This window comes from Pyricularia grisea (assembly GCF_004355905.1).
Source record: "Pyricularia grisea strain NI907 chromosome Unknown Pyricularia_grisea_NI907_Scaffold_1, whole genome shotgun sequence".
Classification (NCBI taxonomy): domain Eukaryota; kingdom Fungi; phylum Ascomycota; class Sordariomycetes; order Magnaporthales; family Pyriculariaceae; genus Pyricularia; species Pyricularia grisea.
Window position 1 is genome coordinate 959,381 of NW_022156716.1, and position 21,758 is coordinate 981,138.

Genomic DNA, 21,758 nt, shown 5'->3' on the forward strand with positions numbered 1-21,758 from the left:
TATCACTGGCAATAGCGCATTGAGTAACAAGCAAATGGGGGATACATGCGGCCGGCGTAAACGAGCGGGAGGCCATACAGCATTTTCGCTAGTTCGTCGTACAGTGGTTGCACAGGCCCGTCGCGTCAGGATCGTGAAAATCAATTAAACTCGAATGGAAACACGGGTCCGGGGACCGCGCCCAAAGCGCACGCGTTCATTGGGCGTGGGCGCCGTGGGGTCATGGAAGCACAGGCCCTTGAGGATTGCTTGGACCCCGCCAACTCCGGTCGTCAAGCATGGTCACTACCTCAGCTAAGAAGGAGTTACCTTCCCAAGCAGGGACCATATCAGTAAGACACAGAATCCACGAAAGGCTTGTGGAGAATTAGTGTGCAATCTGATAAACTGTACATTCTGTTCCATTGGCATTTGAGACTACTGATTCTTGCTGTCAATCAAGCCTGATATAGTAGTATGTGCCTTTTTATTGCCATGGAGTTGGGTTGTTTAAGCAGCCTGGGTTGTGATATTGTCAGCAGAAAGCGCAGTGCCTTAGAGATTGCCAACTATGAGCGCAAGAACTGACGTGTCGTCAATGCAGCCAGTCAATCTAGGTATTACTCTCAAGTAGTTGACCGAGACCAAAAGAATAAGTAGGGGGAAAGCCGAACGACATCCAGGCTTATTTAAGGTCTACGGCAGTGTCGATTCTTCAAGATGGTCGAATCCAACACACTTGCGGGCACAGGTGAGCATGGCCATATGGGATATCTCTTCATCGGTCAGGGCTATTCTCGCTAACTCGAGTTAGCAAAGCTATCTGCCGTTAAAGGCTTGCTAGATAGACTCACTCTAGACTTGAAGGAACACAATCTCTCCTCACAAGGTAAATCCGGATGTTCGATTTTATAGGCTACAAGGGCTGACTCTGTCTATGTACCAGAACGTGACGCGGCGCTCGAGCAGTTGAAAGTTTATGGGAGAGATCCCCGCGATGCAGACCCCATTTTTACAAAGGAGGGGATATCGACGCTGGCTGCGCACTCCTTCGATGGATCGTCAGACACAACATCCAGAAATGCGCTACGCTGCCTGGCCAATGCAATGCTTCTTCAACCCAGCTGCCGCCAAGAGCTTGTTGGCCTTGGATATCACATCAAGGCATGTGCCAAGCTTGCAAGTGATAGTTGGGACGACGAGTTCCTCATTTCGCGGGTTCTGATGCTGGCAGCAAACGCTGGAAAGATCGATCACGAGGCATTGATTACACAGTATGGCCTTGCAGAGCTTGTTGCCGCAAGGTTAGAGAGTCATGCCGACTTTTTGCCAGATGAGGGCTCAAGCTCAAACACCATGGAAGCTATGGCGCTGAGCGAAACTCTCAAAATGATGTTTGCTGTGCTACGGTTTTGTCCGGAACATAGTGCGCGATTCACCGGAGCCGCAGGCCATATTCTAACGCTGATATGTCAGCGACCGCTGCCTGCTGAATCCGTCCTGGATCCCCCTTTCGGTTCCTTAATCAATGTGTTATGCAACCTCGACCTCAAGGACGAAACTCTCAGGAATACTTTGTTCCCGGAGATAGATCCATGTCGCGTCACAAACAGGCTGATTCACATCCTCGACAGGACGTTGAGTGAGTCCAAGGGCAGTAGCATGGATGACGCAACGATTACCGTGCTTGCGGGATCATTGTGCATTATTTTCGAGGTTGCGCCCGAGCCGGTTCGCACATCCATGCAAGCCAAACTCCTGCCTGCCGATGAAGACAGGAATGAGGTTCTTGGCAGCACGGAGAGTCTGCCATCAAGACTCCTGAAGATGATGACCAACGCCATGGCTCCGAGCTCACGAAAGGCCATATCGCATCTGCTTTTTGGTCTTTCGGACAAGGACCCTGCCAAGTTTGTGGAGAAGGTCGGCTATGGGTACGCCTCTGGCTTCCTATTCGAAGAAAATATACCAGTACCACAATCTGCGCTGGCCAGCGAAGGGACTCCGGGTTCAACAGTGCAAGGAAGAGCTGTCAATCCCATAACGGGGCAGTTCTTAGACGCGGAAAAGCTGCTTGATATGCCCGAAATGACACAGGAAGATAAAGAGAGGGAGGCGGAGAGATTGTTTGTTTTGTTTGAAAGGTACGTACTCGACAACAGGCCGCCAAAATGTATCCTGGACTACCTGCTAACTATGAGCCCGAAGACTCAAGAAGACTGGCATTATTGACGTCCAGAATCCGGTTGAGAAGGCGTTTCAAGAAGGCCGCTTTGAAGAGCTTGAAGACGACGAAGGTGATGATGAAGCAGAGAGCTACAAGGAAGCGGGCCGAAAGTAGTAAGTGGTCAATATCGTGGTTGTGAAAAGAAAGGGAGAGAAAAATACAAAGGGAAAAAAAAAAACACGCGATGCAACAGATATAAACAAGCTGCGAGGTGTTTGTGGGAATTGGAGGTATCTAGTGTGATACCGGGTTACCACGTGATTGCAATTTACCTTGTGACAGCGTTGCATGCTTCTTCCTCTCTGTTACCCCTGCCAGGTTCTTTGTCGAACAACAATCCAGGCGCCTTTCGGGCAGGCACGTTCCACTTTTACCATTTTAGTTACCCCAATCTTAGCATCCTGCAACGCGGCTTGGCGCAAAAGCGGAGGTAAATACCTGACGGACCTGAATCAATCAAGACGCGTCGCGACCAAAATCTCACAACCGCGAAATCTCACATTGGCTTCACCCTCGGGTCATCCCTGCCTACTCAACCAACCCCATTCGACACTTTCGCACGCCCAACGAACATCACTTTTTTGATTGCGCGCATTTGATCTCGGCTTTTAAGGTTCTCTCAACTGACGAGGGCTGTTGACCTGTTTTCTTCTGGTCAGCGCAGGAAATTATTTGAAGTTCAGAACGCAGCCGACGCGACTATTAAACATGCCACCTCCTCTGCCAGAGTATGTGTATTTCATACTGCAGTCACACATCCTGTGTTGGATTGCCTAAGCGCCATTCTTGTAACCGATCCTCTCGACCCCTAGTTTATTAACGTGCCATTTTAGCCAAGAAGATAATATCTTCGGTCATGACAATGACATGTTCATCAGCGATGGCATTGTCGCGAATAGTGGCGCTCATGATGAGCCGGTAGGAACTACGTTCCATCTAGGTGACGAAGCTGATGAAGTGGACTACAACACGGTGGAGCCCGAGCCTGCTGGTCATACCAACTATTTGGAATCGCAGCCAGTTAGCGACCCAACTTTGGATAACCAAGTGTCTATCGTGCCAACCACTGGCAAGAAACGTGGCCGTCCGTCTCTTTCCAGGTCATTACCCCGGAACGGTACGCCTGCGAAGACACCCACTAAACCTGGAAGGCCTTCCAAAACCCCACGCACTGAGAAGACCTCCAAGGTCGCAAAAGCATCTGTTTCGACAGGGAGCACGAAAAAGCGCAATGCTGATGGTGAGATTGGCGGCGCGCCACCCACAAAGAGGACGCGTGTTGGAAAGCCCCTCAAAGCAGAGCGCGCTCCTGAGCGCGTTCAATCTCGAAGGAGTGCTGCTGAAGCGGCCAAGGCTACCTTCAGCACTGCGCTTAAAAAGGCCAAGATTGTGGTACGTGCAGGCAACTCTGTCAGTGATATTTATGGCTAACCTAGTTGCATGCAGGAATCCTCAGACCCTGCTCCCAAAAAGCGAGGTCGTAAGGCCATTGGCGCTGCCGCGGTAGTTTCAAGCGAAGCATACGAGGTCGAAAAAGTCTTAGACTCAAGCGTTGACGCCGACACCAAGCAATTGATGTATCTTGTCAAATGGAAAGGCTACTCATCGGCCGAAAATACCTGGGAGCCGAAGAAGAACCTCTCAGGCGCGTCCGAAGTTATCAAGAAATTCAACGCCACCAAGAAGAGTGAGCAGGTTACCAAGAACCCACGGGGTCGCAAGCCTAATGCGACAACCAGAACCACCAAAACCCCCGGCAGGAAACCCGGCGCTTCCAAGCCTGGTCGGAAACCAGGCCGCAAGCCTGCTACTGCTAAAGCCGCTTCAACGACTACCGTTACGGCAGAGGTGGCAGCTCCGAAGAGGCGCGGTCGCAAGCCTAGAGCGGCGCATGTAAAGTAAAGCTGGGTCTTGGGCGGTCTTTACTCTTTGCAGCTTTTGTTTTCCCCTGGTACTATGGTTGGTATTGTATCGTGCATAGATCTTGGGAAGATTATCGTTTTCATTGGGCAATCTTTGGGCCGAGGTAATGAGCTGGTCTTTTTGGGGGTTCTTTTATTTTATTTTCCATCCTCGTCCATCTTCTGGTCTGAAGGCTGCCTGTCAACTTTCTCGGCTTTTTCTTTTCTTTTCTTTTTGCCTTCGCGAATCCACGTGGTTAGTGGGTGTCTTGTATCTCAAGAGATATGAGCAGCACGATGTTGACTTTTTCTTGCAAGGTTTCTTTATCCCCTCTTTTGCCACGGTCATATGCTCTGGATGCACAATGGAAGGAAAGAAGAAAGAAAAAGAAAAAGAAAACAAAAAGGGGGGGAGTTCCCCGTTGTGCATCAACCTAGGTTAGCTTACTTACATTTGAGATTTTCTGCCTGTGTTTTGATCGCTGGGACTCTTCCCAGTCAGTAATCCTGCGACACGATATCCAGCTAGGCATGGGACTTTTAGTTCGAGGACTACCTGGATAGCAGTCATGAGTGTAATAATGGCATTGAAGCTACGAAGTATAGACCAAGCAGGTGACCCACTTTTGGTTGGTGACTTTGGTCTCTCATTACCTAATCATCGGGTCGCTAGCGCTTGAGAGAACACGTCTCTAGGGCCCCGTCAACAGCTCAAGTTCGCGTTCAGGCCAAAGAGAAAGAAGAGAAAAAAGAAGCTCAAGTTCTGCACCAGAACGATAGAATTTCAGCTTCTCGCTTCACCAACGCAGACACAACCAGCCGTTTGGTAAAAGTCAACAATTGAATCAAACTCGCCATGGATGCAGTTCGCTCTCTCATACAGCCAATTACGCACAACCTACCGTCGCCCGTCCGCGACCTCGGCGAATCCATCATCGGCCCAGCGTGCTACAAGACACTCCTTCTAGATGTCGACCCATCCGACTCGGCCTGCGTCAAGCTCGCCGTATCAAAAGGTCTGGGCATTGGTATAATTGCGGCATCATCGATCGTGAAGGTACCGCAGATCATCAAGTTGGTTAACTCGAAGTCGGCGTCGGGTGTATCCTTTCTATCCTATCTCCTCGAGACCTCTGCGTACCTTATCGGGTTGGCATACAACTTTCGTAGTGGCTTCCCCTTCAGCACATATGGCGAGACGGCCCTAATTTTGGTGCAAAACGTCGTGATCTCGCTGCTGGTGCTCAACTACAGCGGAAGGCAGGGCGTAGCTGCGCTACTGGTTGCCGCGTTGGCGAGTTCGGCTGCGACCTTGTTCAGTGAGACTATGGTGGACATGAAGACCATGAGCTATCTCCAGGCTGGTGCAGGTTTGTTGGGAGTTGCGAGTAAGGTGCCCCAAATTGTGGCCATCTGGCAGCAGGGAGGTACAGGGCAGTTGAGCGCGTTTGCCGTGAGTGGAAAATTCCCCCTAGGTATCCTGTTCGAAATGATTCCGGGCCAAACTTAGCTGACGCATACCGATTCTTTTGTTCCTTAGGTCTTCAACTACCTCGCCGGTTCGCTGTCTCGCATATTCACAACTCTTCAGGAGGTCGATGACAAGCTGATCCTGTACGGATTCGTCGCTGGCTTTGCGCTGAACCTGGTCCTTGCTATTCAGATGGTGGTTTATTGGAATGCGCCCGCAACTGGAGACTTCAAGGCCACAGCAAAGAAGAACAAGAAGAAGTCACAGGCCAAGAAGGCAAACTAGGGTGGCCGTCGTGAGGCAATCGTCTATTCCTGGTTGAAATAGAGTGCGTGATCCAGGGGTAAATAATATTTATCTACTACTATATGTTGCCCTCAACCTAATACCACAAAAGTTAGATTACAACACAATTCAATTCTTACCTTTTTATCTGGGATATTTAATACGTGAATCTGTCGCTCACATGATAGAATGAATGTTCAAACGTGAGCAAACGAGGCGAGGGAGTCGTTTCCATCTTTGCATATTACAGGATTCTCTGTTAAGTTTGGTAACGATCGACAATTTTGAGGTTGTCGCCAAGGCCCCAAAGCCGACTCACCCCTACTTGGCCTTAGTACTCTTGCAAGTCTTGGTATTACTATGGTACTACATGGACGGATATGGTAATGATGCCTGCACAGTGGGGCCTTGAAATCGAGAGGAACTCGTCAGTTGGGTTGCACCGAAGCGCAATGCGACGTTCTTGTCCCGCACGGATTTTCCGGGCTTAGTATTTATTATACAGAAGCAGTGCAGTGGTTGGTTGGTCATAGGGGGTGGGTCTGTGCGAATACGTACGAAGTAGTATGAGCCGGTCGCGGTCGCGTACAGTACCTAGGTACCTACCTTAGGGATTTGGCGGATAGGCTTACTGTCCGTCATGGACAGCAAAAGTGACAACATGGATTGATTGCTTTGCGGGCTGTCTGTCTTCCAAGATTTGTACCACTAATAAACAAACAATACGTACAAGGTACTTGAACATGTCTGTCCACCCGGTCTGCATGGTCCGACTCGGAAATTATAAATGACAGCTCAACACTTCTCCTTTCTTCTGTGGCGTCTGCAATCGGCTCCAGGACCTGCCTATAGCGACCTAGCGCCTCACGACCCCCAAGGGATTCCCAGAGGCCTGTTGTTTAACGGTCTAGGCCTTGAGCCAAGGCTGTCCTTGTGCTACATGTACTCCGTAATGCATACGCAGTAGGTACTGTAGTGTTAGAAACTTCGAGCACACTACCAAGACCATCTCGCGGTTGTGGTGGTAGCGGGTCGAAGTCACATGCGTGTTCACTTACTGATTCGGGTAGTTTCCACTCGATGTTGCTGCAGGGTCCTAGGCAGTCGTTGTGCATGGATGGGCGAACATGGCATGGATGATAGGGCCGTCTGCCATCGAATGGTGGTAGTCTAATCTGACAAACCGACGACACGTCTTGACGGGAAGAGCGCAGAGAAGGACGGGTGCCACGATTGCACACCGCTGCTTCTCCCTTTTTGTCAACCCCGTGTTTTCGCGTGCCAATCGGGATTTCTTTATCTCTGACCCCTCCTTCTTCAAGGTAGGAGGTAATTGCTGTACAGTACCTAGTTCTAGAACTAGGTAGAGTCGGCAGCCTTCCCCGGGTTTGCCTTGATTGATGGATGATAAATTGAATTGACTTTCTTTAGTTTCCGAGCTACGTAGAAGGATACCGGTTCCTCCTTCTCTTCTCCATCTCCTCCAGCATTAATTGATCTTACCTTTGCTAAGACGCCTTTTTTTTTTTTTTTTTTAAAAAAGAGTAATTCATCCCCTCATCGATTGCGACATCACCGTAGTCTTTTGCCGGTGGTTCATCCTTGCAGGGTCCTTCCATGCACCGAATTGGGACGACTATTGAACCTCATCTTGTCCCAAAATTGCGCCATCTTCCAACGTCGCGCCTTCTTTGTTCGATCACCATTCACGTCAACTAACGGCGCATTGCTGCCGTTGACGTGCTTGTCCCACTATCTTTCTACCTTGCTCCACCTCATGCTTTTCATTTCATGGTGGCTTTAGGTATTTGGCTGGATTGTTTTGAGTTGAACGATTTGTTGCAGCGGAAAAGTCAATGAATGTATCATAGTCAGAGACTCCTCATTTCAGCGGCCCCTTCACCTCCCCCCGCCCACCTGACTGCTGAAATTATCTCCTGCCCTGGAAAACACCGTTTCGCCTCACTTGTTGTTTGCACTTTCATATTATTGGGTCGGATCAAACGGAACTTGCTGGTCCATATTGTGTTTCCTCACTGGACGGACATTATACAGTATACCGGCACATCTTTTGACACGCGAACAACGGGTCAAGCGCCATACACCTGGCTACTTGGCGTATGCCCTAGCAGCCTTCTTCTTCATCTTCTTGTTCTTCTTCATCTCATCCTTCTCGTTGAACAAATTGGGTTTTGTTTTTCAAATCTTTTTGTTCTTTGTTTCATTATTCTTGGGGATTGACTTGGTATCGCTTTTGGGCTTGGTCTTCTACCATTAGTCTGATCTATACCTCTTCGAAATCACCTTATTTACCTCCGTCTGGCATCGTCCAGCTACAGATTGAACTTCATTCACACTAGGCTCCATCTGCTTACTGACCTAGTCGCATCATGGCCCCGGACCTCAATTCAATGCCGCCGTCGCCGATGAAGGGACAGGCACCTGCCGCAGAAGGAGGACAAAGACTCAATGGCAACACCTCGAATGGCACGCGCCAGAAGCAACCCAATATCCTCTACATCATGGCGGATCAGCTGGCGGCGCCGCTTCTAAAGATGTACAACCCAGACTCGCAGATCAAGACTCCTAACCTCGACGCCCTAGCGGCGCAGTCAGTCCAGTTCGACAGTGCCTACTGTCCCTCGCCACTCTGTGCCCCTTCCCGCATGAGCATGATCACTGGCTTGCTGCCCATGAAGATTGGCTCTTATGACAACGCCGCACAAATTCCCAGCGACATCCCAACGTATGCACACTACCTACGCATGCATGGGTATCATACAGTCCTGGCAGGCAAGATGCATTTCATTGGCGACCAACTGCACGGCTACGAGACACGCTTGACCAGTGACATCTACCCCGGCGATTTTGGCTGGGCGGTGAACTGGGACGCGCCCGACACTAGGCTTGAGTGGTACCACAATGCCAGCTCCATCTTGCAGGCCGGTGTTTGTGTGCGCAGCAACCAGCTCGATTATGATGAGGAGGTCATGTACCGGTCCAAGCAATTCCTGTACAATCACGTTCGACAGGGTCCGGAAGCCCGCCCTTTCTGTTTGACGGTGAGTGAAGTAATAGCGTAGAATCGACACTCCGGACCAGCCATAGACTATACTACTGTGGAAGTTCCCCATGTTGCAAAAGGGATTTGGTACCAGTGTGCAAAGGGAATGAAGAGGAGCAAAAGAAAGAAAAAGGTAACCAAATCACTTTTATGCTGACAGGCACATTTTCCTCGTTTGTTTGTCAAAATAGGTATCTCTCACACACCCGCACGACCCTTACACGATCGAGAAAAAGTATTGGGATCTATACGAGGACGTGGATATTGCGCTGCCCAAGGTGCACATCCCCAAAGAGGACCAGGATCCGCACAGCAAACGCCTGCTCAAGGTGTGCGACCTGTGGGATCAGGAGTTCACCCCTGAACAGATCAAGCGAGCTCGAAGAGCCTACTACGGTGCTGTCAGCTACGTGGATGACTGCATTGGCAAGCTGCTAGACGTCGTGAAGGCGTGCGGGTTGGATGACGACACGATTGTGGTCTTTAGCGGCGATCATGGCGACATGCTGGGTGAGCGCGGTCTCTGGTACAAGATGAGTTACTTCGAAAGCTCAGCTCGAGTGCCATTGCTGGTGCGGCCGAGCAGCCGGGGTGAGTTTGTACCACATCGGGTCACACAGAATGTCAGCACCTTAGACATGCTCCCGACACTTTGTGATTTGGTGGGCACCAAACCCCTGGCTGGCCTACCCATGGATGGTATTAGTCTACTGCCGCATCTTCAGGGCCGCTCTGAGGAGGGTCATGACACAGTTCTGGCCGAGTACACTGGCGAGGGCACGATCAGTCCCCTGATGATGATCCGTCGCGGGCCGTGGAAGTTTGTGACGTGCCCTGCGGATGGGCAGCAGTTGTTCAACTTGGCCGATGATCCGGACGAGGTGGTGGATCTGGTCAAGGTGCTGGCCAAGAAGAAAGCGCAGAGCGGAGGAGTCACTAGCGAGGCAGACGAGAAAATCCAATCGGTACTGGCGGCGTTCCAGAATGAAGCCGATAGCAGGTGGGATTATGCAGCCATTACCGACGAGGTGCTAAGTTCTCAGAGGAGACGAAGACTGGTCTGGGGTGCGCTGAAGAAGGGCAAATTTACGAGCTGGGACTATGATCCAAATGATGACGGACGAGAGAAGTATGTCGGACCAACTCTGCCGGCCGTAAGATTTCCAAAATTGCTAACATTGTCAATGTCTGTTTGCAGGTACATCCGATCCCACATGGACCTCGATGACTTGGAGCGTATGGCGAGATACCCACCCGTTGACGCCTATGGCCGAGAGACTGCTACGATCATTACCGACCAGGCTGGATCACACGGACAGTAATTTCATGGTCACGACGGATGGTCGAATTCTCTTTTTTTTTTTTTTCCTTTCCTTGTCAATATTCTGTCAGTAAACCAACCAGCATCTTGGGCGTGGCATGTTGCAAATTGCGTTGGTGGCGGATTGAACTTTTTAAACGATGCAGTTTTATCTTGCATTTATTTGCAAAATGATTTAGTCCCGATTGACATGAGAGCCGGACGTTTGGATTTGGTCATTTTTAGCGATTTCTAGCGACCGTTCAACCGGGTGGTGAGCAAAATTTACAGGCGAAATGATGCATGTAGTCAGAAAATTGATCGAAAACATATAGAAGTGAGGCGAACATTTTGTGATAAGCATTGATTACCTAGGTACTACTGCATGCATGTCGATTCGCCAAGACGGTGCCGTGGAAGAAGGGGGCCTTACCCCACATTAGCATCGAGTAAATCCACTTTAGGTCTAGTCTACCACGGGTTTGAATGACCCACTCACTGTACGTCGCGTCGCGCAAGCCCGCCCGAATTTCTGACGTCGATATTTGTGGACATCCTTGGGCAACAACTTTCATGCAATTAATTCTCCTCATTACAGAGTTACGCCCTTCATTCCAGGAGTGAAGACGAAAAACAAGGAAAGCCGCAAAAAGAGGATAAAAATACATATTAACGCCATGTCATCGCTCAACATATCCCAAGACGAGCTGAAATCGCTCGAACAGGCGCGTCAAAGGCTCATAACCCTCATCGCCAGTATCAACAGCATGAAGGAGATGCTTTACCGTAGCGATCCGCTACCTCCGCCGTAAGAACAATCCTCTTCCCCCCCCCCCCCCCCCCCCCCCCCCCTCCCCCCTGTATGGCGTCACGTTCCTTCAAGAGGAGGTTGGACATATACTGACTATGTGCGTTGCTCTTGCAAAAGTGCCACGCTTGAAAAGCAAAACTTCATTCTTGCAAAGAACATCGACTCCCTGATCGGCGTTACTAAAGACAATGCCAACCTATTCTCCAGGATTGTTGTACATCCGTCGACAAATTTTCCGGGTCGCGACTACGAACAAATCCTCCAGCAGCTTCTTCGGAAGAAACTCGAGCCCGACGTTGAGTCTAGCGTCGAGGCAGCCAGGGAAGCAGCCGCGGCGGCAGGCATCGAGCCCAGTAACTTTGTGACTGATGACACGGCTAGGAATGGTAGTCGCAGGCGCAAGAGCGCAACAAACTACGACAGCGATAGCGATGACGACGAGGAGTATGCTGGACCTGAGGAGGACGAGTATGCCGACGAGGACGGCGAGGGTGGACAGAAGGAGCCGCTGGGTCTTGGGGATGTCTGGCACGCCATTCGAATGTGGAGTATAGAGCGGCTGGGAATCTATGGCAGTTTGGAGGAGCCAAAAATGTTCACACCTGAGGAGCGGGCGATGGGAATTGACAAGGTGCGCACAGGGCTGAAGCGCAACTTGGCAGAGCTGGAGCCTGACGATGGCGAAGGAGAGGATGATGACGATGATGATGAGGAAGAAGGCACGGAGGAAGCCGAAAAGATGCAGGAGCACACGCTGCAGCAACAAGCACAGCAGCAACCATTGCAACAAGCATCTCGGGATCCATCCCTGGACACCGAATACCTATTGTGGTTCGGTGCACGCGGAGACCTGAGCATGCCGATAACGGTGGAACGCTTGTCAGACACATATGAACAAGGGAGACGGGTAGTGATGAGTAGGAGATAACAAGCCCCGCTCAAGCCTAATTTTAGTTGCCCAGCTTTGGAAATGCTGTGAGCGTTTGTCCCTTGCCTGAGATCTGCCAGGCCTCATGCGTCCTTTTAAGTGAAGAGAGACCTAGAATTCATTTCAACCTGCAACAGGGAGGCTGCAACTCGGACTACAGCTATTGATGGTGTCCGAACTTGGCAAGCCGTGTTGGCGCAACCAACCAGTTTACGCCGGCCTGCTAGGACGTGCGGACGTATATCAAGGTTTGTGCCCGGCAATCAAATAACTAGACCAGCTGATATTCGAGTTTTGAAGGGCCTGCAGCGTGATCCATGTTTGTAAGGCTGGTCCGTCCCCAATCATGTGGGGGTGTTAACTAATTAAACAAAGTGCGTCCTTCACGATTGGGTGCGGAACCGTTACTAGATAGGTGTGCCCGAAACTAAAGATTTAGAGGCTTTAGCCGGCCAGCCAGGCTTACCCAGTATCCGGGCTTATAACGTCATGAGGCTTGTTTTATAATGTAAAGTCGCATACAGCTTAATATTACAGCTTACACCTGTCTTATAATGTTTAATGTTAGGGGGATAGCTCGCCGAGTGTTAGGAGGCTAGACCCTGAAGCTGAAGCCGGTGGCGCACTGGGATATCCACGCACGGGTGATAGCCGCAATATATATGATGGATAAGTACTTTTTAATACGTAAAACGCACCCTGAATAAATTGTAGTTTGTGAAATGTTGCATTTATAAAATATACAAAATATATTATTGGGATAAGATTATTACACAAAATGCTTGAAAATAATAAACATAATATTGCGGCCGGGATATTACATATGGCTAAACATGTAATATTATCTGCAGGGCGATAAATAATAGCCTACAATAATTGACAATGATATTTAAGTAGGATTATTTGATTTGAAATTTATTTTTGGGAAATTAAATCAAATTACAATATTTATAATGAATATTATTCAATTTGCACATAATTATTATCCCACGATGGGAAAAAATACCGGTTATTTTAAGTGTTAAATTTAAATATAAAATTAAATAACGCTGCTGGAACGTATAAAAAGTTAAACCTCCTGTTAAACCTTTTTATTAGTAAAATGTTACGATCAAGGTATCGGGGTAACCTGTTCTTATGGTAAAATACAATGGGTTAAAATAATTAAACGTTTAATTGGGTAACTGGGTATTTTTAATAATTGGGGTGAAGTTATAATCGGTCTTAAATAAATATTAAATTTAATTAAAATTTAATTCCTGTCAAACAATCCTAAAATCGAATTTATTTACATGGTAATAAACGTATTTTATATAAGCGATATTTTAAATATAATTACTTTTATATAAATAATTATAATTATTCCAAAATAATTACCGCTGGTTTAATTTTATTTTTAATAATAATCGTGGTTATTTTTATTTTGGTAATCGGGTTAAAAATTTTTATTTTATCGTTACGTAATTTTCGTATTTTCCCTTTTTTATTTTTGGTCCGTAATTTTTAATAATTTTAATTTGGATTTTCGACATTTTTTCCATTTTTACCTAATTATATCGGTCCCAATTTTGGTTATAATATTAGATTTTTTTTCCCAAAACCAAATTCCGTGGCCGTATAAATAAATTATTCCCTTATTATTTTTTCCCAAATTCTTTTTCGTTTTTTTTTCCGTTAATCGTAATATTGTTTTAAATTAAAAAACGGTCGTAATTTGCCCGTTTAATTTCCGCGTTTTCCGTTTACCGCAAATATTTGGTTAAAATTATTATTTTCGAAAATTTTGAAATTATACCGTATTTTTTTTATAAAATCCGCAATTATTCGTATTATATAATTTTATCAAATTTTCGATATAATAAATATATTCGTCGTGGTCGGAAATATAACGTTATTTCCGTTTTTATTACCAATTATAAATAATTTTCCTATCATATATAAAATTTTAATTTAATTTATTTTTCCAATAAATTAATTAAAAAAAAAATTGCAAAAATCCGAAATTAAGGATAATATTTTCCGTATACAGCAAAAAATTACGCGTTTACAGCGAAAATTGTCCGAAAGATTTAATCGGTTATTACGTTTACGTAAATAAAAACGTTTTTTTTAATTTCGCAGCAAAATTAAAATTATTCGTTTAAATATTAAATTATCGATAAAAAATATTGCGGAAAAAAATTGTTTAAAAATCGACGAATTATTTTTTAATAATTTTTTTAAATTTAGTTTTATTCCGGAATTACGTTCCTTAAATTATATTGATATTATTAATTGGTTTTCGGTATTAAATATTGGTCCGCAAAATTAAATATTTGTAAATTTAATTTTTAAAAATGGTAAATGGTGTTTTTTTTGGTCGTTTTTTTTTGGCTAATTTATTTGTAATTCCAATTTTCGGTAATATTGGCAGAAAAATTTTGGCAATTTTAAAAATGGTTAAAAAAATTTTAAAAAAAATTTTCGTATTTATAATTTTTTTATTTAACAAAATATTTTATTTTACCGTATTTGCGTTTATAATCGAATATTTGTTTTATTTTGTAAATTTTTTATACGTTAATTTCGATTATTTTTTATATAATAATACCGTATAATATTGGTTTTAATAATAATATATAAAATATTAAATAAACTTTTATAATATTTAATAACATTAATCGGTAATTAATATTTTTAATTTTTTTATTAATTTTAAAAAATCCAAGTTTTTAAAATTTAATTTGCTGTTTAATCGTTATATTTTAATATTATATCGAATAAAATAAACGTTATTTCCCTCTTCGAAAAATGGTTTTTTATCCGATATTAATTGGCGTATTTTATTATTTTTTTTCGTACAAATTTTAATTTTTGCTGGAATTTTTTATATAATTATTGTAATTCGTTTATTTATTTATCGGTTCGTAATACCGTCGTAATTGTTTTAAATTTTCCGTATATTGTAAAATTAAATCCGTAATTGGGGTAAAACGGGATTATTTTGGTATTTTCGTTTTGTAAATTATTATAAACGAATTATATTATAAATAATAATTGTATTTAATTATTTTATTTATAATTTACGTAATATTTTAAATATTATTTAAATATTTGGTTGGTTTATTTTATTTATCCGTTTATTTGGGGGTAAAATATTATTAATAATTTATAATTAATTTTTAACTATTTTATTAACAATTTCCAAAATTTTAATATAAAGAATTTATTTTTATCGGTAATAATATTTTTTAATAATCCGTAATTATTAATGATTATTCGTAAAAATATATAAGTTATTTTTTCGGCATTATTATTTTTTTTATATAATAAAAAATAGGCGTATTTGGTAAATTTATCCATTATAATTAATATATTATTATATTTGGTTCGTGTAAATAATTTTTTTAAAAATGGTAATTTAACGATAAAATCCATAATAATAATTTACCAAATTTTATTAAAGGTTAGTAACGGTTATAATAACCTATAAAATTTATATTTTACGGATTTGTTTTTAATATAAAATTTGCAATTTTTAATAATTTTTCGAATTTGTTATTTTATTTTTTTAAAATTATGGTATTATTTTAACCGTTTTTATATTTTGGAAATTTTTAATATCCGTGGATTTTACTTTCGTAAATTTTCCGTATTTTTTTTGGTGTAATTATTATATTTGTTATTTTAAAATTCCGATATATTGGTAAAAAGTTTCCGTTTTCGTTTATTATAAAAATAACGCGTATTTTCTTTGGTATTATATTTTTATAATTTAATTTCCGATTAAAAACGTCGGCCCTGCCGTTTTCCGTTTTTTTTCGGTAAATAATTTTAAAATAAAATTTTAATAGAAATTTTAACCATTTAATTTATCGTTTATTTAATATTTTATTAATGGTAAAATGGGTTAAATTTTTATGGTCCGTGTAAATTAATACCTTATATTTAATTCCGGATAATTAGGATTTCCATATTTTAAATATTCGAATAACAATTATTAATTCTTTATCGTATATTTGGTAATTAAATGTTGGTCCATATAATTTTTATAAAAAAAAACGCAAAAATGTAATTTTTTTTTTATTTCGCTGGTTAAATTATTTTTTAATCGTATAATCGGATACGTTAATTTCGATTTTAAAAAATTTTCGTTAAATTTGGTATTTTAAAAATTGGTTTTCGTATTATTACGTTTCGTAATTATTTAAAAGTTTGTTATATTTATTCCGTCCACCGGAATTTTAAATTCTTTTTAATTATATTGGTTAATAAAATGGTAATCGCGCCGTATTTTTTAATAAACTTTTTATAAAAATTTATAAATCCGAAAAAGGTTTAAACGTTTTTTATATTTTACGGTTAAAACTATTTTTTTACTATTTGGATTTTTAATTTTTCCATCCTAATTTTTCCAAAAACGATGGTATATTTTAAAAAATTAATTTATTAATTATAAAAAAAACATTTTTTGGTTTAATTAAAAATTTAACGTTTTATAATTTTCGTAAAACCGTGTAAACGTATTTTTTATATTTTTCCAAGGTTTTGGAAAAAAATAAAAATATCGTCCAAATAAATAACGACGAAAATATTTAAATATTTTTAAAAATATAGTTAATTATGGTTTGGAAAATTGTTAAAACGTTAATCAAACCGAAAAATATTATTAAATATTTATAATATTTTCGTTTGGTGCGAAATGCGGTTTTCCATTTTTCGCTTTTTTTTATACGGATTAAATTATATATTTTTTTTAAAATTTAACGTTGTAAACCATTATATTTGGTAAAATATATTTTGGAATTTTCCTATTAATAAAAATAGGTAATAATTTTTAATAATAGTATTATTTAATTATTTATAATTTACGTATAATCGTAATTTTCCGTTTTTTTTTTTGGTACGAAAAAAATTAAATATTTTATTAATAATATTAATGGTTTAATATAACCTTTTTTAAAAATTTTTACGAAATATTTGCTTAATATTTCCATTTATATTGGGTTTAAACCGTATATTTTATAAAATTTTGGTTGGATATTTTTTTAAATGGTATTTCGTGGTTAAATAAACCGTGTTCGGATAATCCGGTTTCGAATTTTTAATTAAATAATCGTATATAAATCTAATATTTTTTGGAATTTTGCCGTTTTTGGTTTGTACGTTCGTATTTAATATTATAAAATTAAATCGATTTTAATTTATAAATAATCGTTTTTTTCAATATTAACTCCGGGGTTAGTTATTTTCCTTATAAATACGCCATTTATTTTATTCGGTTTTTCCGTACCCTACGTTTTCTATATAAACCTTTCCACGTTGGAAATCGTTTAATAATTAAATATTTTTTCCATTAAATTTGGCCGGTTGTTTAATTTATTTTAAAATTATTTTTTTTTAACCAAATAATTTTTAAAATTATATTTTTATTTTTTATTTCCGTAATATTTAAAATAATTTATTTTTTTCGTCTATAATTTTTCATTTAAAAATATACGGTTTTTATTTCGATAATATCGTTCCCGTATAAAATTACCTTTTTTTCCACGGTTTATAATTAATATAATTTTCTTTATTACCAAAATATTTATCGTTCCGTGACAATTTTTGGTAATATATAATTATTTTATATTTTATTATCGAAAAATATCCGTATAAATTTTCCATTAAATCGTATATTAAAAAATATATATTTGTATTTTACTACCGTATTTTGCGTAATATTTAGGGTTTTTTATTCCATTTTTATCGTCGCCGTTCGGTGTTTTATACCATTTGGTTATTTTAATTTTTTAATTTATTAAATTCGCGTCGTGGGTTTTTATTTTTTTTTATTTTTGGGTATAAAATTATTTTTTATTTTAATTTTATCGAATAAATATTTAATTGGTGTAAATATTTTACGTACATTCGTGGGTGTTTATTTATTTTTTATTTTCGAATCCTATATAATTTTGGCTATAAATATAAATATTTAATATCGTTATTTCCGTGCGTATTAATTTTATATTTTGGTTAATATATGGATTTTATATATATTGTAAATATATTTATACTATAGGAAATTTAATTGGTTGCAACACGATATGAGATATTTGTCGTTAAACGTAAAAATAATTATTGGTTCGTTTTATAATTTAATTTTAATTTCCCAATTAGGCAATTTTTAATTGTGTAAATTTCGTAAATGCCGGTAATTAATCGTCGTCGAAAAAAAATTATGGTAAATTTTTTTATTTAAATAAATTTCGCAATTATTTTGGAAATATTCGGCCCAAAAAACACGTGGATATTCCGGGTATTTAATATTAAATATTAAATGGTTTCCAAACGTAAAATCCGGGTGTTTTAAAATTTTTTACCTTTATTACACCAAATTATATCCTGGAAATTGGATTAATTGGTCGTTTCGGTATAAATTAATCTGTTTTTAACGTATTTGTAAGGATCATTAATTTTTTCCGCGTTATAACGGTTTGGGATTATTTTTTTTCGTCGTTTAAATTTTCGTTTAAAACGTCATTAAAAAACTTTTTTCCTAAATCCTTATTAAATTTTTTTGTTAAAAATTGGTTGGTTATTTTAATACGGTGAATTTATTCCAACGGTTTTGTGCCTAATTTTTCCGAAACGTTCGAATAGGTAAATTCGGGTAACGTGGCGTTTTATCGGTGCAAATTAATAAATAATTTTATTTTTGTGGATATTCGGTTTTCCACTATTAATATTTAGGTGTTTTTTAATTTTTTAAAATTATTATAAATTATATAATTATCGTTATAATAAATAATTCAATTTATTAAATTATATTAATCAGGTTATACCTATTAATGGTTTATAACGTTAAATTCTCATATTTTTTCGGGTTTGTTTTTAAAATCGAGGGTAAAATTGGGAATATTATTTTAATTTCCAGGGCAATTTTTGGCAATATACCCTATTTTATTATATTTAAAATATTTACCATTTTTGGAATTTTTACAAGGTTTTTTATATTATATTACGTTAAAATTTATAAATCCGTTATACGTCCTATATAAAATATTATATCAATAAAACGGTGTAAAATATTGGTATTTACGTTTAATATTAATTTATCGCAAAATTAGTCCCCATATATTACGTTTTTCGCGTCGTTCCAATTTTTTATCGTATTAACGGTTATTAATTTTAACTGTTAATTTTACGTATTTAATTAAAATATTGGATTGTTTTTTTTTAATAAATTCGTTTTTAATTTTTTTTTTAAATTCCGTATAAAAACGTATTATTAAAGTTTCGGGGCCCCATAATAATTTGGCGGTAATTTGTCAAATTTTACTGGTATATTTAAATATTAATTTGGTTTGGATAAAACGCACCAATTTACGTTTAACCGTGCGTTTTTCGTTTAAATTACCGAATATCTTTTTAAAATATTTTTCGAAATTATCGTAATCGTCGAAAATACGGTTAATTTTAATTTTACGGTTTTTTTTTATAATCCAAATAATTTCGCAATGTGGATTCGAACCAAACGAATCTGAAGGAGGTTACGAGGTAGCTTTAAGGTTTTAAGGTTAAAGATCACTTGTAGGGATAATTAAACCGTAAAATGGCAGATAACCGTCTGCTAGCGGATAGTAGAAATTTGTATTGTTTGTATAGTTAATTGTACAATTGATTGTAAGATCGTTGTTATGTTCGTTGTTATATAGAGTATTAGAATTGGATACGTGTACCGATTCCATGGCATGATCTCTTCGATCCGGATTGCCGGAAGTGCGGGGTAGAACCACGTGACCGGTTCTGGCCACGCAGGGCTGGCTGGAACCGTTCACCTGGATCACTTATTGCACTTATTGCACTTATAAGAAAATGCGACAATACTGGGAATCGAACTCATGCACTTTATATTATTGTTATATTTATTATTATATGAATTATACCACTAAGCTATATTACTTATTTGTCTTATTTGCTTTATTGTAAAAAAGACGTAATATTTAAAGCTTTGTGCGTGTATGCGTTTTATTTATTTATTTTGTTTATTTATTTATTTTGGGTACAGGGTAGCCTTATAAAATCGGCTCCTGTTAACATACCCCCGTAATTTGTTTTTTATATTTATTAAAACAAATTAGCTCGTGGATACGTTATTTATTTATTTGTTTATTTTATTTATTTATATATATAATTATATTATATATATTATTTATTTATGGGTTTTTACCATTGTTTATATTCGCATGCTTTATAAATTCTTTATGTAAAGGTCCAGGCACTGATTTTGTTAAAAAATTAGCTATATTTAGTTTTGTTGGTATATATTTTATTTCCACTTGTTTATTATTTACCGCTTCGCGGTTAAAGTGGTATATAATATCGATATGTTTGGACCTTTTATAAAATTCCGGATTTTCGGCTAATTTTATAGTCGACGTATTATCCACTAAAATTACAGGTGTTTTTATATTAAACCCTAATTTTATATTATTATTAATATAAGTGAGCATATTATTTAAATAAATAGCTTCTTTAACGGCGTCCCGTAAAGCCATATATTTAGCTTTAGTTAACGATAATGCCACTGTTTTTTGTAGCTGCGAAGCCCAACTTATAATATTATTATTATTTATATTATTATTATTGGATAAACTAAATATATATCCAGTAGTGGAGCGTCTTTTATGCGGATCATTAGCCCAATCTGCGTTTATATATCCCTTTATAAATAATATTGGTTTATTTTGGCTTTTATCCTCGAGGTTTTTATTTATATTATTTATATTTTTAATATTATTTTTATCGTTAATATTATTATTAATATTATTATTAATATTGGATCCATTATTATTATTAACGTTATTTTGGGATATATTATTTATAGCTTTATATTGTAGGCCACATGTGGGATTTTTTAGCAAATATTTAAAAATATTTTCTAATATTTTAAAATGTTCAGCCCCAGGATTAGCCATAAACCTGGCGGCTAGGCACGTGCAATATATTATATTTGGGCGGGTTTTTATTGCTAAATATAATAGCGAGCTTACTTTTTGTTGGAAATCTTTTATTTCCTCTTTTGTAGTTTTATTTTTATTTATATCGAATTTTAAACCTGGTACCCCCTGAATGGATATAAGTTTTTCGTTATTTATAATATTAAATTTATTTAATATTTTATCGGTATAATCTTCTTGGCTAATTAAAGCCGTTTTATTTTCCCTGTTTATATTTATTTTATTACCCAAAAAATTGGATACAGGACCTAGTTTTTCGATTTTTATATATTTGGATAATTCGTTATATAAATTATCTAATAACGTTAAATTAGCGTTAAAAGCTAAAATATCGTCGACGTGGTAAACCAAAATTATACCAAAAAATTTATTTTCTGGATTTTAATTTATATATACGCCTTCGTCGTAAGGAAAAACTATAAATCCCAATTTTATAAGGGTTTTTGTAAGGAAAATATACCATAATCTTGGCGCTTATTTTAATCCGTACAGGGCTTTATTTAATTTACCCACTTTATTTATATATTTATTATCGTTATATAGCCCTGTAGGTAATTTTATATATATTTTTATATCGATATCCGCGTGTAAAAACGCGTTTTTAACGTTATATTGTATAACGTACCACCTTTTATATAATGCTAGCATTATTAATATATGCCAGGTTTCCGTTCTACATGTAGTAGAAAAGGTTTCCAGGTAATTTACACCTATTATTTGGTTAAATCCCTATATTACCCATCTGGTTTTATAACGATATAGATTATTTTTATCCGTAATAAAGCGGTTATTATTTATATTATTTAAG

The 21,758-nt window shown here is 38.7% G+C and overlaps 4 protein-coding genes across 4 annotated transcripts; all 4 read left to right on the forward strand.

The window, feature by feature from the left end:
* Positions 1-699: 699 nt before the first annotated feature.
* On the forward strand, positions 700-4,587 carry PgNI_00241 (uncharacterized protein; the record flags this gene model as incomplete). Its single annotated transcript, XM_031120323.1, has 5 exons — positions 700-730; positions 926-2,123; positions 2,188-2,319; positions 3,040-3,598; positions 3,653-4,587. The coding sequence occupies 5 exons, from the start codon at positions 700-702 to the stop codon at positions 4,106-4,108; spliced, it is 2,376 nt and encodes a 791-aa protein (XP_030986338.1). The 3' UTR covers positions 4,109-4,587.
* A 190-nt stretch (positions 4,588-4,777) lies between these two features.
* On the forward strand, positions 4,778-6,010 carry PgNI_00242 (uncharacterized protein). Its single transcript, XM_031120324.1, has 2 exons — positions 4,778-5,560; positions 5,648-6,010. The coding sequence occupies exons 1-2, from the start codon at positions 4,964-4,966 to the stop codon at positions 5,861-5,863; spliced, it is 813 nt and encodes a 270-aa protein (XP_030986313.1). The 5' UTR covers positions 4,778-4,963; the 3' UTR covers positions 5,864-6,010.
* Positions 6,011-7,226: 1,216 nt separating this feature from the next.
* On the forward strand, positions 7,227-10,555 carry PgNI_00243 (uncharacterized protein). The gene is made up of 3 exons (XM_031120325.1): positions 7,227-8,925; positions 9,119-10,056; positions 10,126-10,555. Exons 1-3 carry the CDS (start codon positions 8,254-8,256, stop codon positions 10,247-10,249), a joined length of 1,734 nt encoding a protein of 577 aa, XP_030986312.1. The 5' UTR covers positions 7,227-8,253; the 3' UTR covers positions 10,250-10,555.
* Positions 10,556-10,804: 249 nt separating this feature from the next.
* On the forward strand, positions 10,805-11,999 carry PgNI_00244 (uncharacterized protein). The gene is made up of 2 exons (XM_031120326.1): positions 10,805-11,035; positions 11,156-11,999. The coding sequence occupies exons 1-2, from the start codon at positions 10,905-10,907 to the stop codon at positions 11,964-11,966; spliced, it is 942 nt and encodes a 313-aa protein (XP_030986343.1). The 5' UTR covers positions 10,805-10,904; the 3' UTR covers positions 11,967-11,999.
* The last annotated feature ends 9,759 nt before the right edge of the window (positions 12,000-21,758 follow it).

Coding starts and splice junctions, on each gene's coding strand:
- PgNI_00243 (XM_031120325.1), top strand. CDS start 8,254: ATGGCCCCGGACCTCAATTCAATGCCGCCGTCGCCGATGAAGGGACAG. Junction 8,926..9,118: donor CCCGCCCTTTCTGTTTGACG/GTGAGTGAAGTA, acceptor TTGTCAAAATAG/GTATCTCTCACACACCCGCA. Junction 10,057..10,125: donor AATGATGACGGACGAGAGAA/GTATGTCGGACC, acceptor GTCTGTTTGCAG/GTACATCCGATCCCACATGG.
- PgNI_00244 (XM_031120326.1), top strand. CDS start 10,905: ATGTCATCGCTCAACATATCCCAAGACGAGCTGAAATCGCTCGAACAG. Junction 11,036..11,155: donor AGCGATCCGCTACCTCCGCC/GTAAGAACAATC, acceptor CTCTTGCAAAAG/TGCCACGCTTGAAAAGCAAA.
- PgNI_00242 (XM_031120324.1), top strand. CDS start 4,964: ATGGATGCAGTTCGCTCTCTCATACAGCCAATTACGCACAACCTACCG. Junction 5,561..5,647: donor GGCAGTTGAGCGCGTTTGCC/GTGAGTGGAAAA, acceptor TTTGTTCCTTAG/GTCTTCAACTACCTCGCCGG.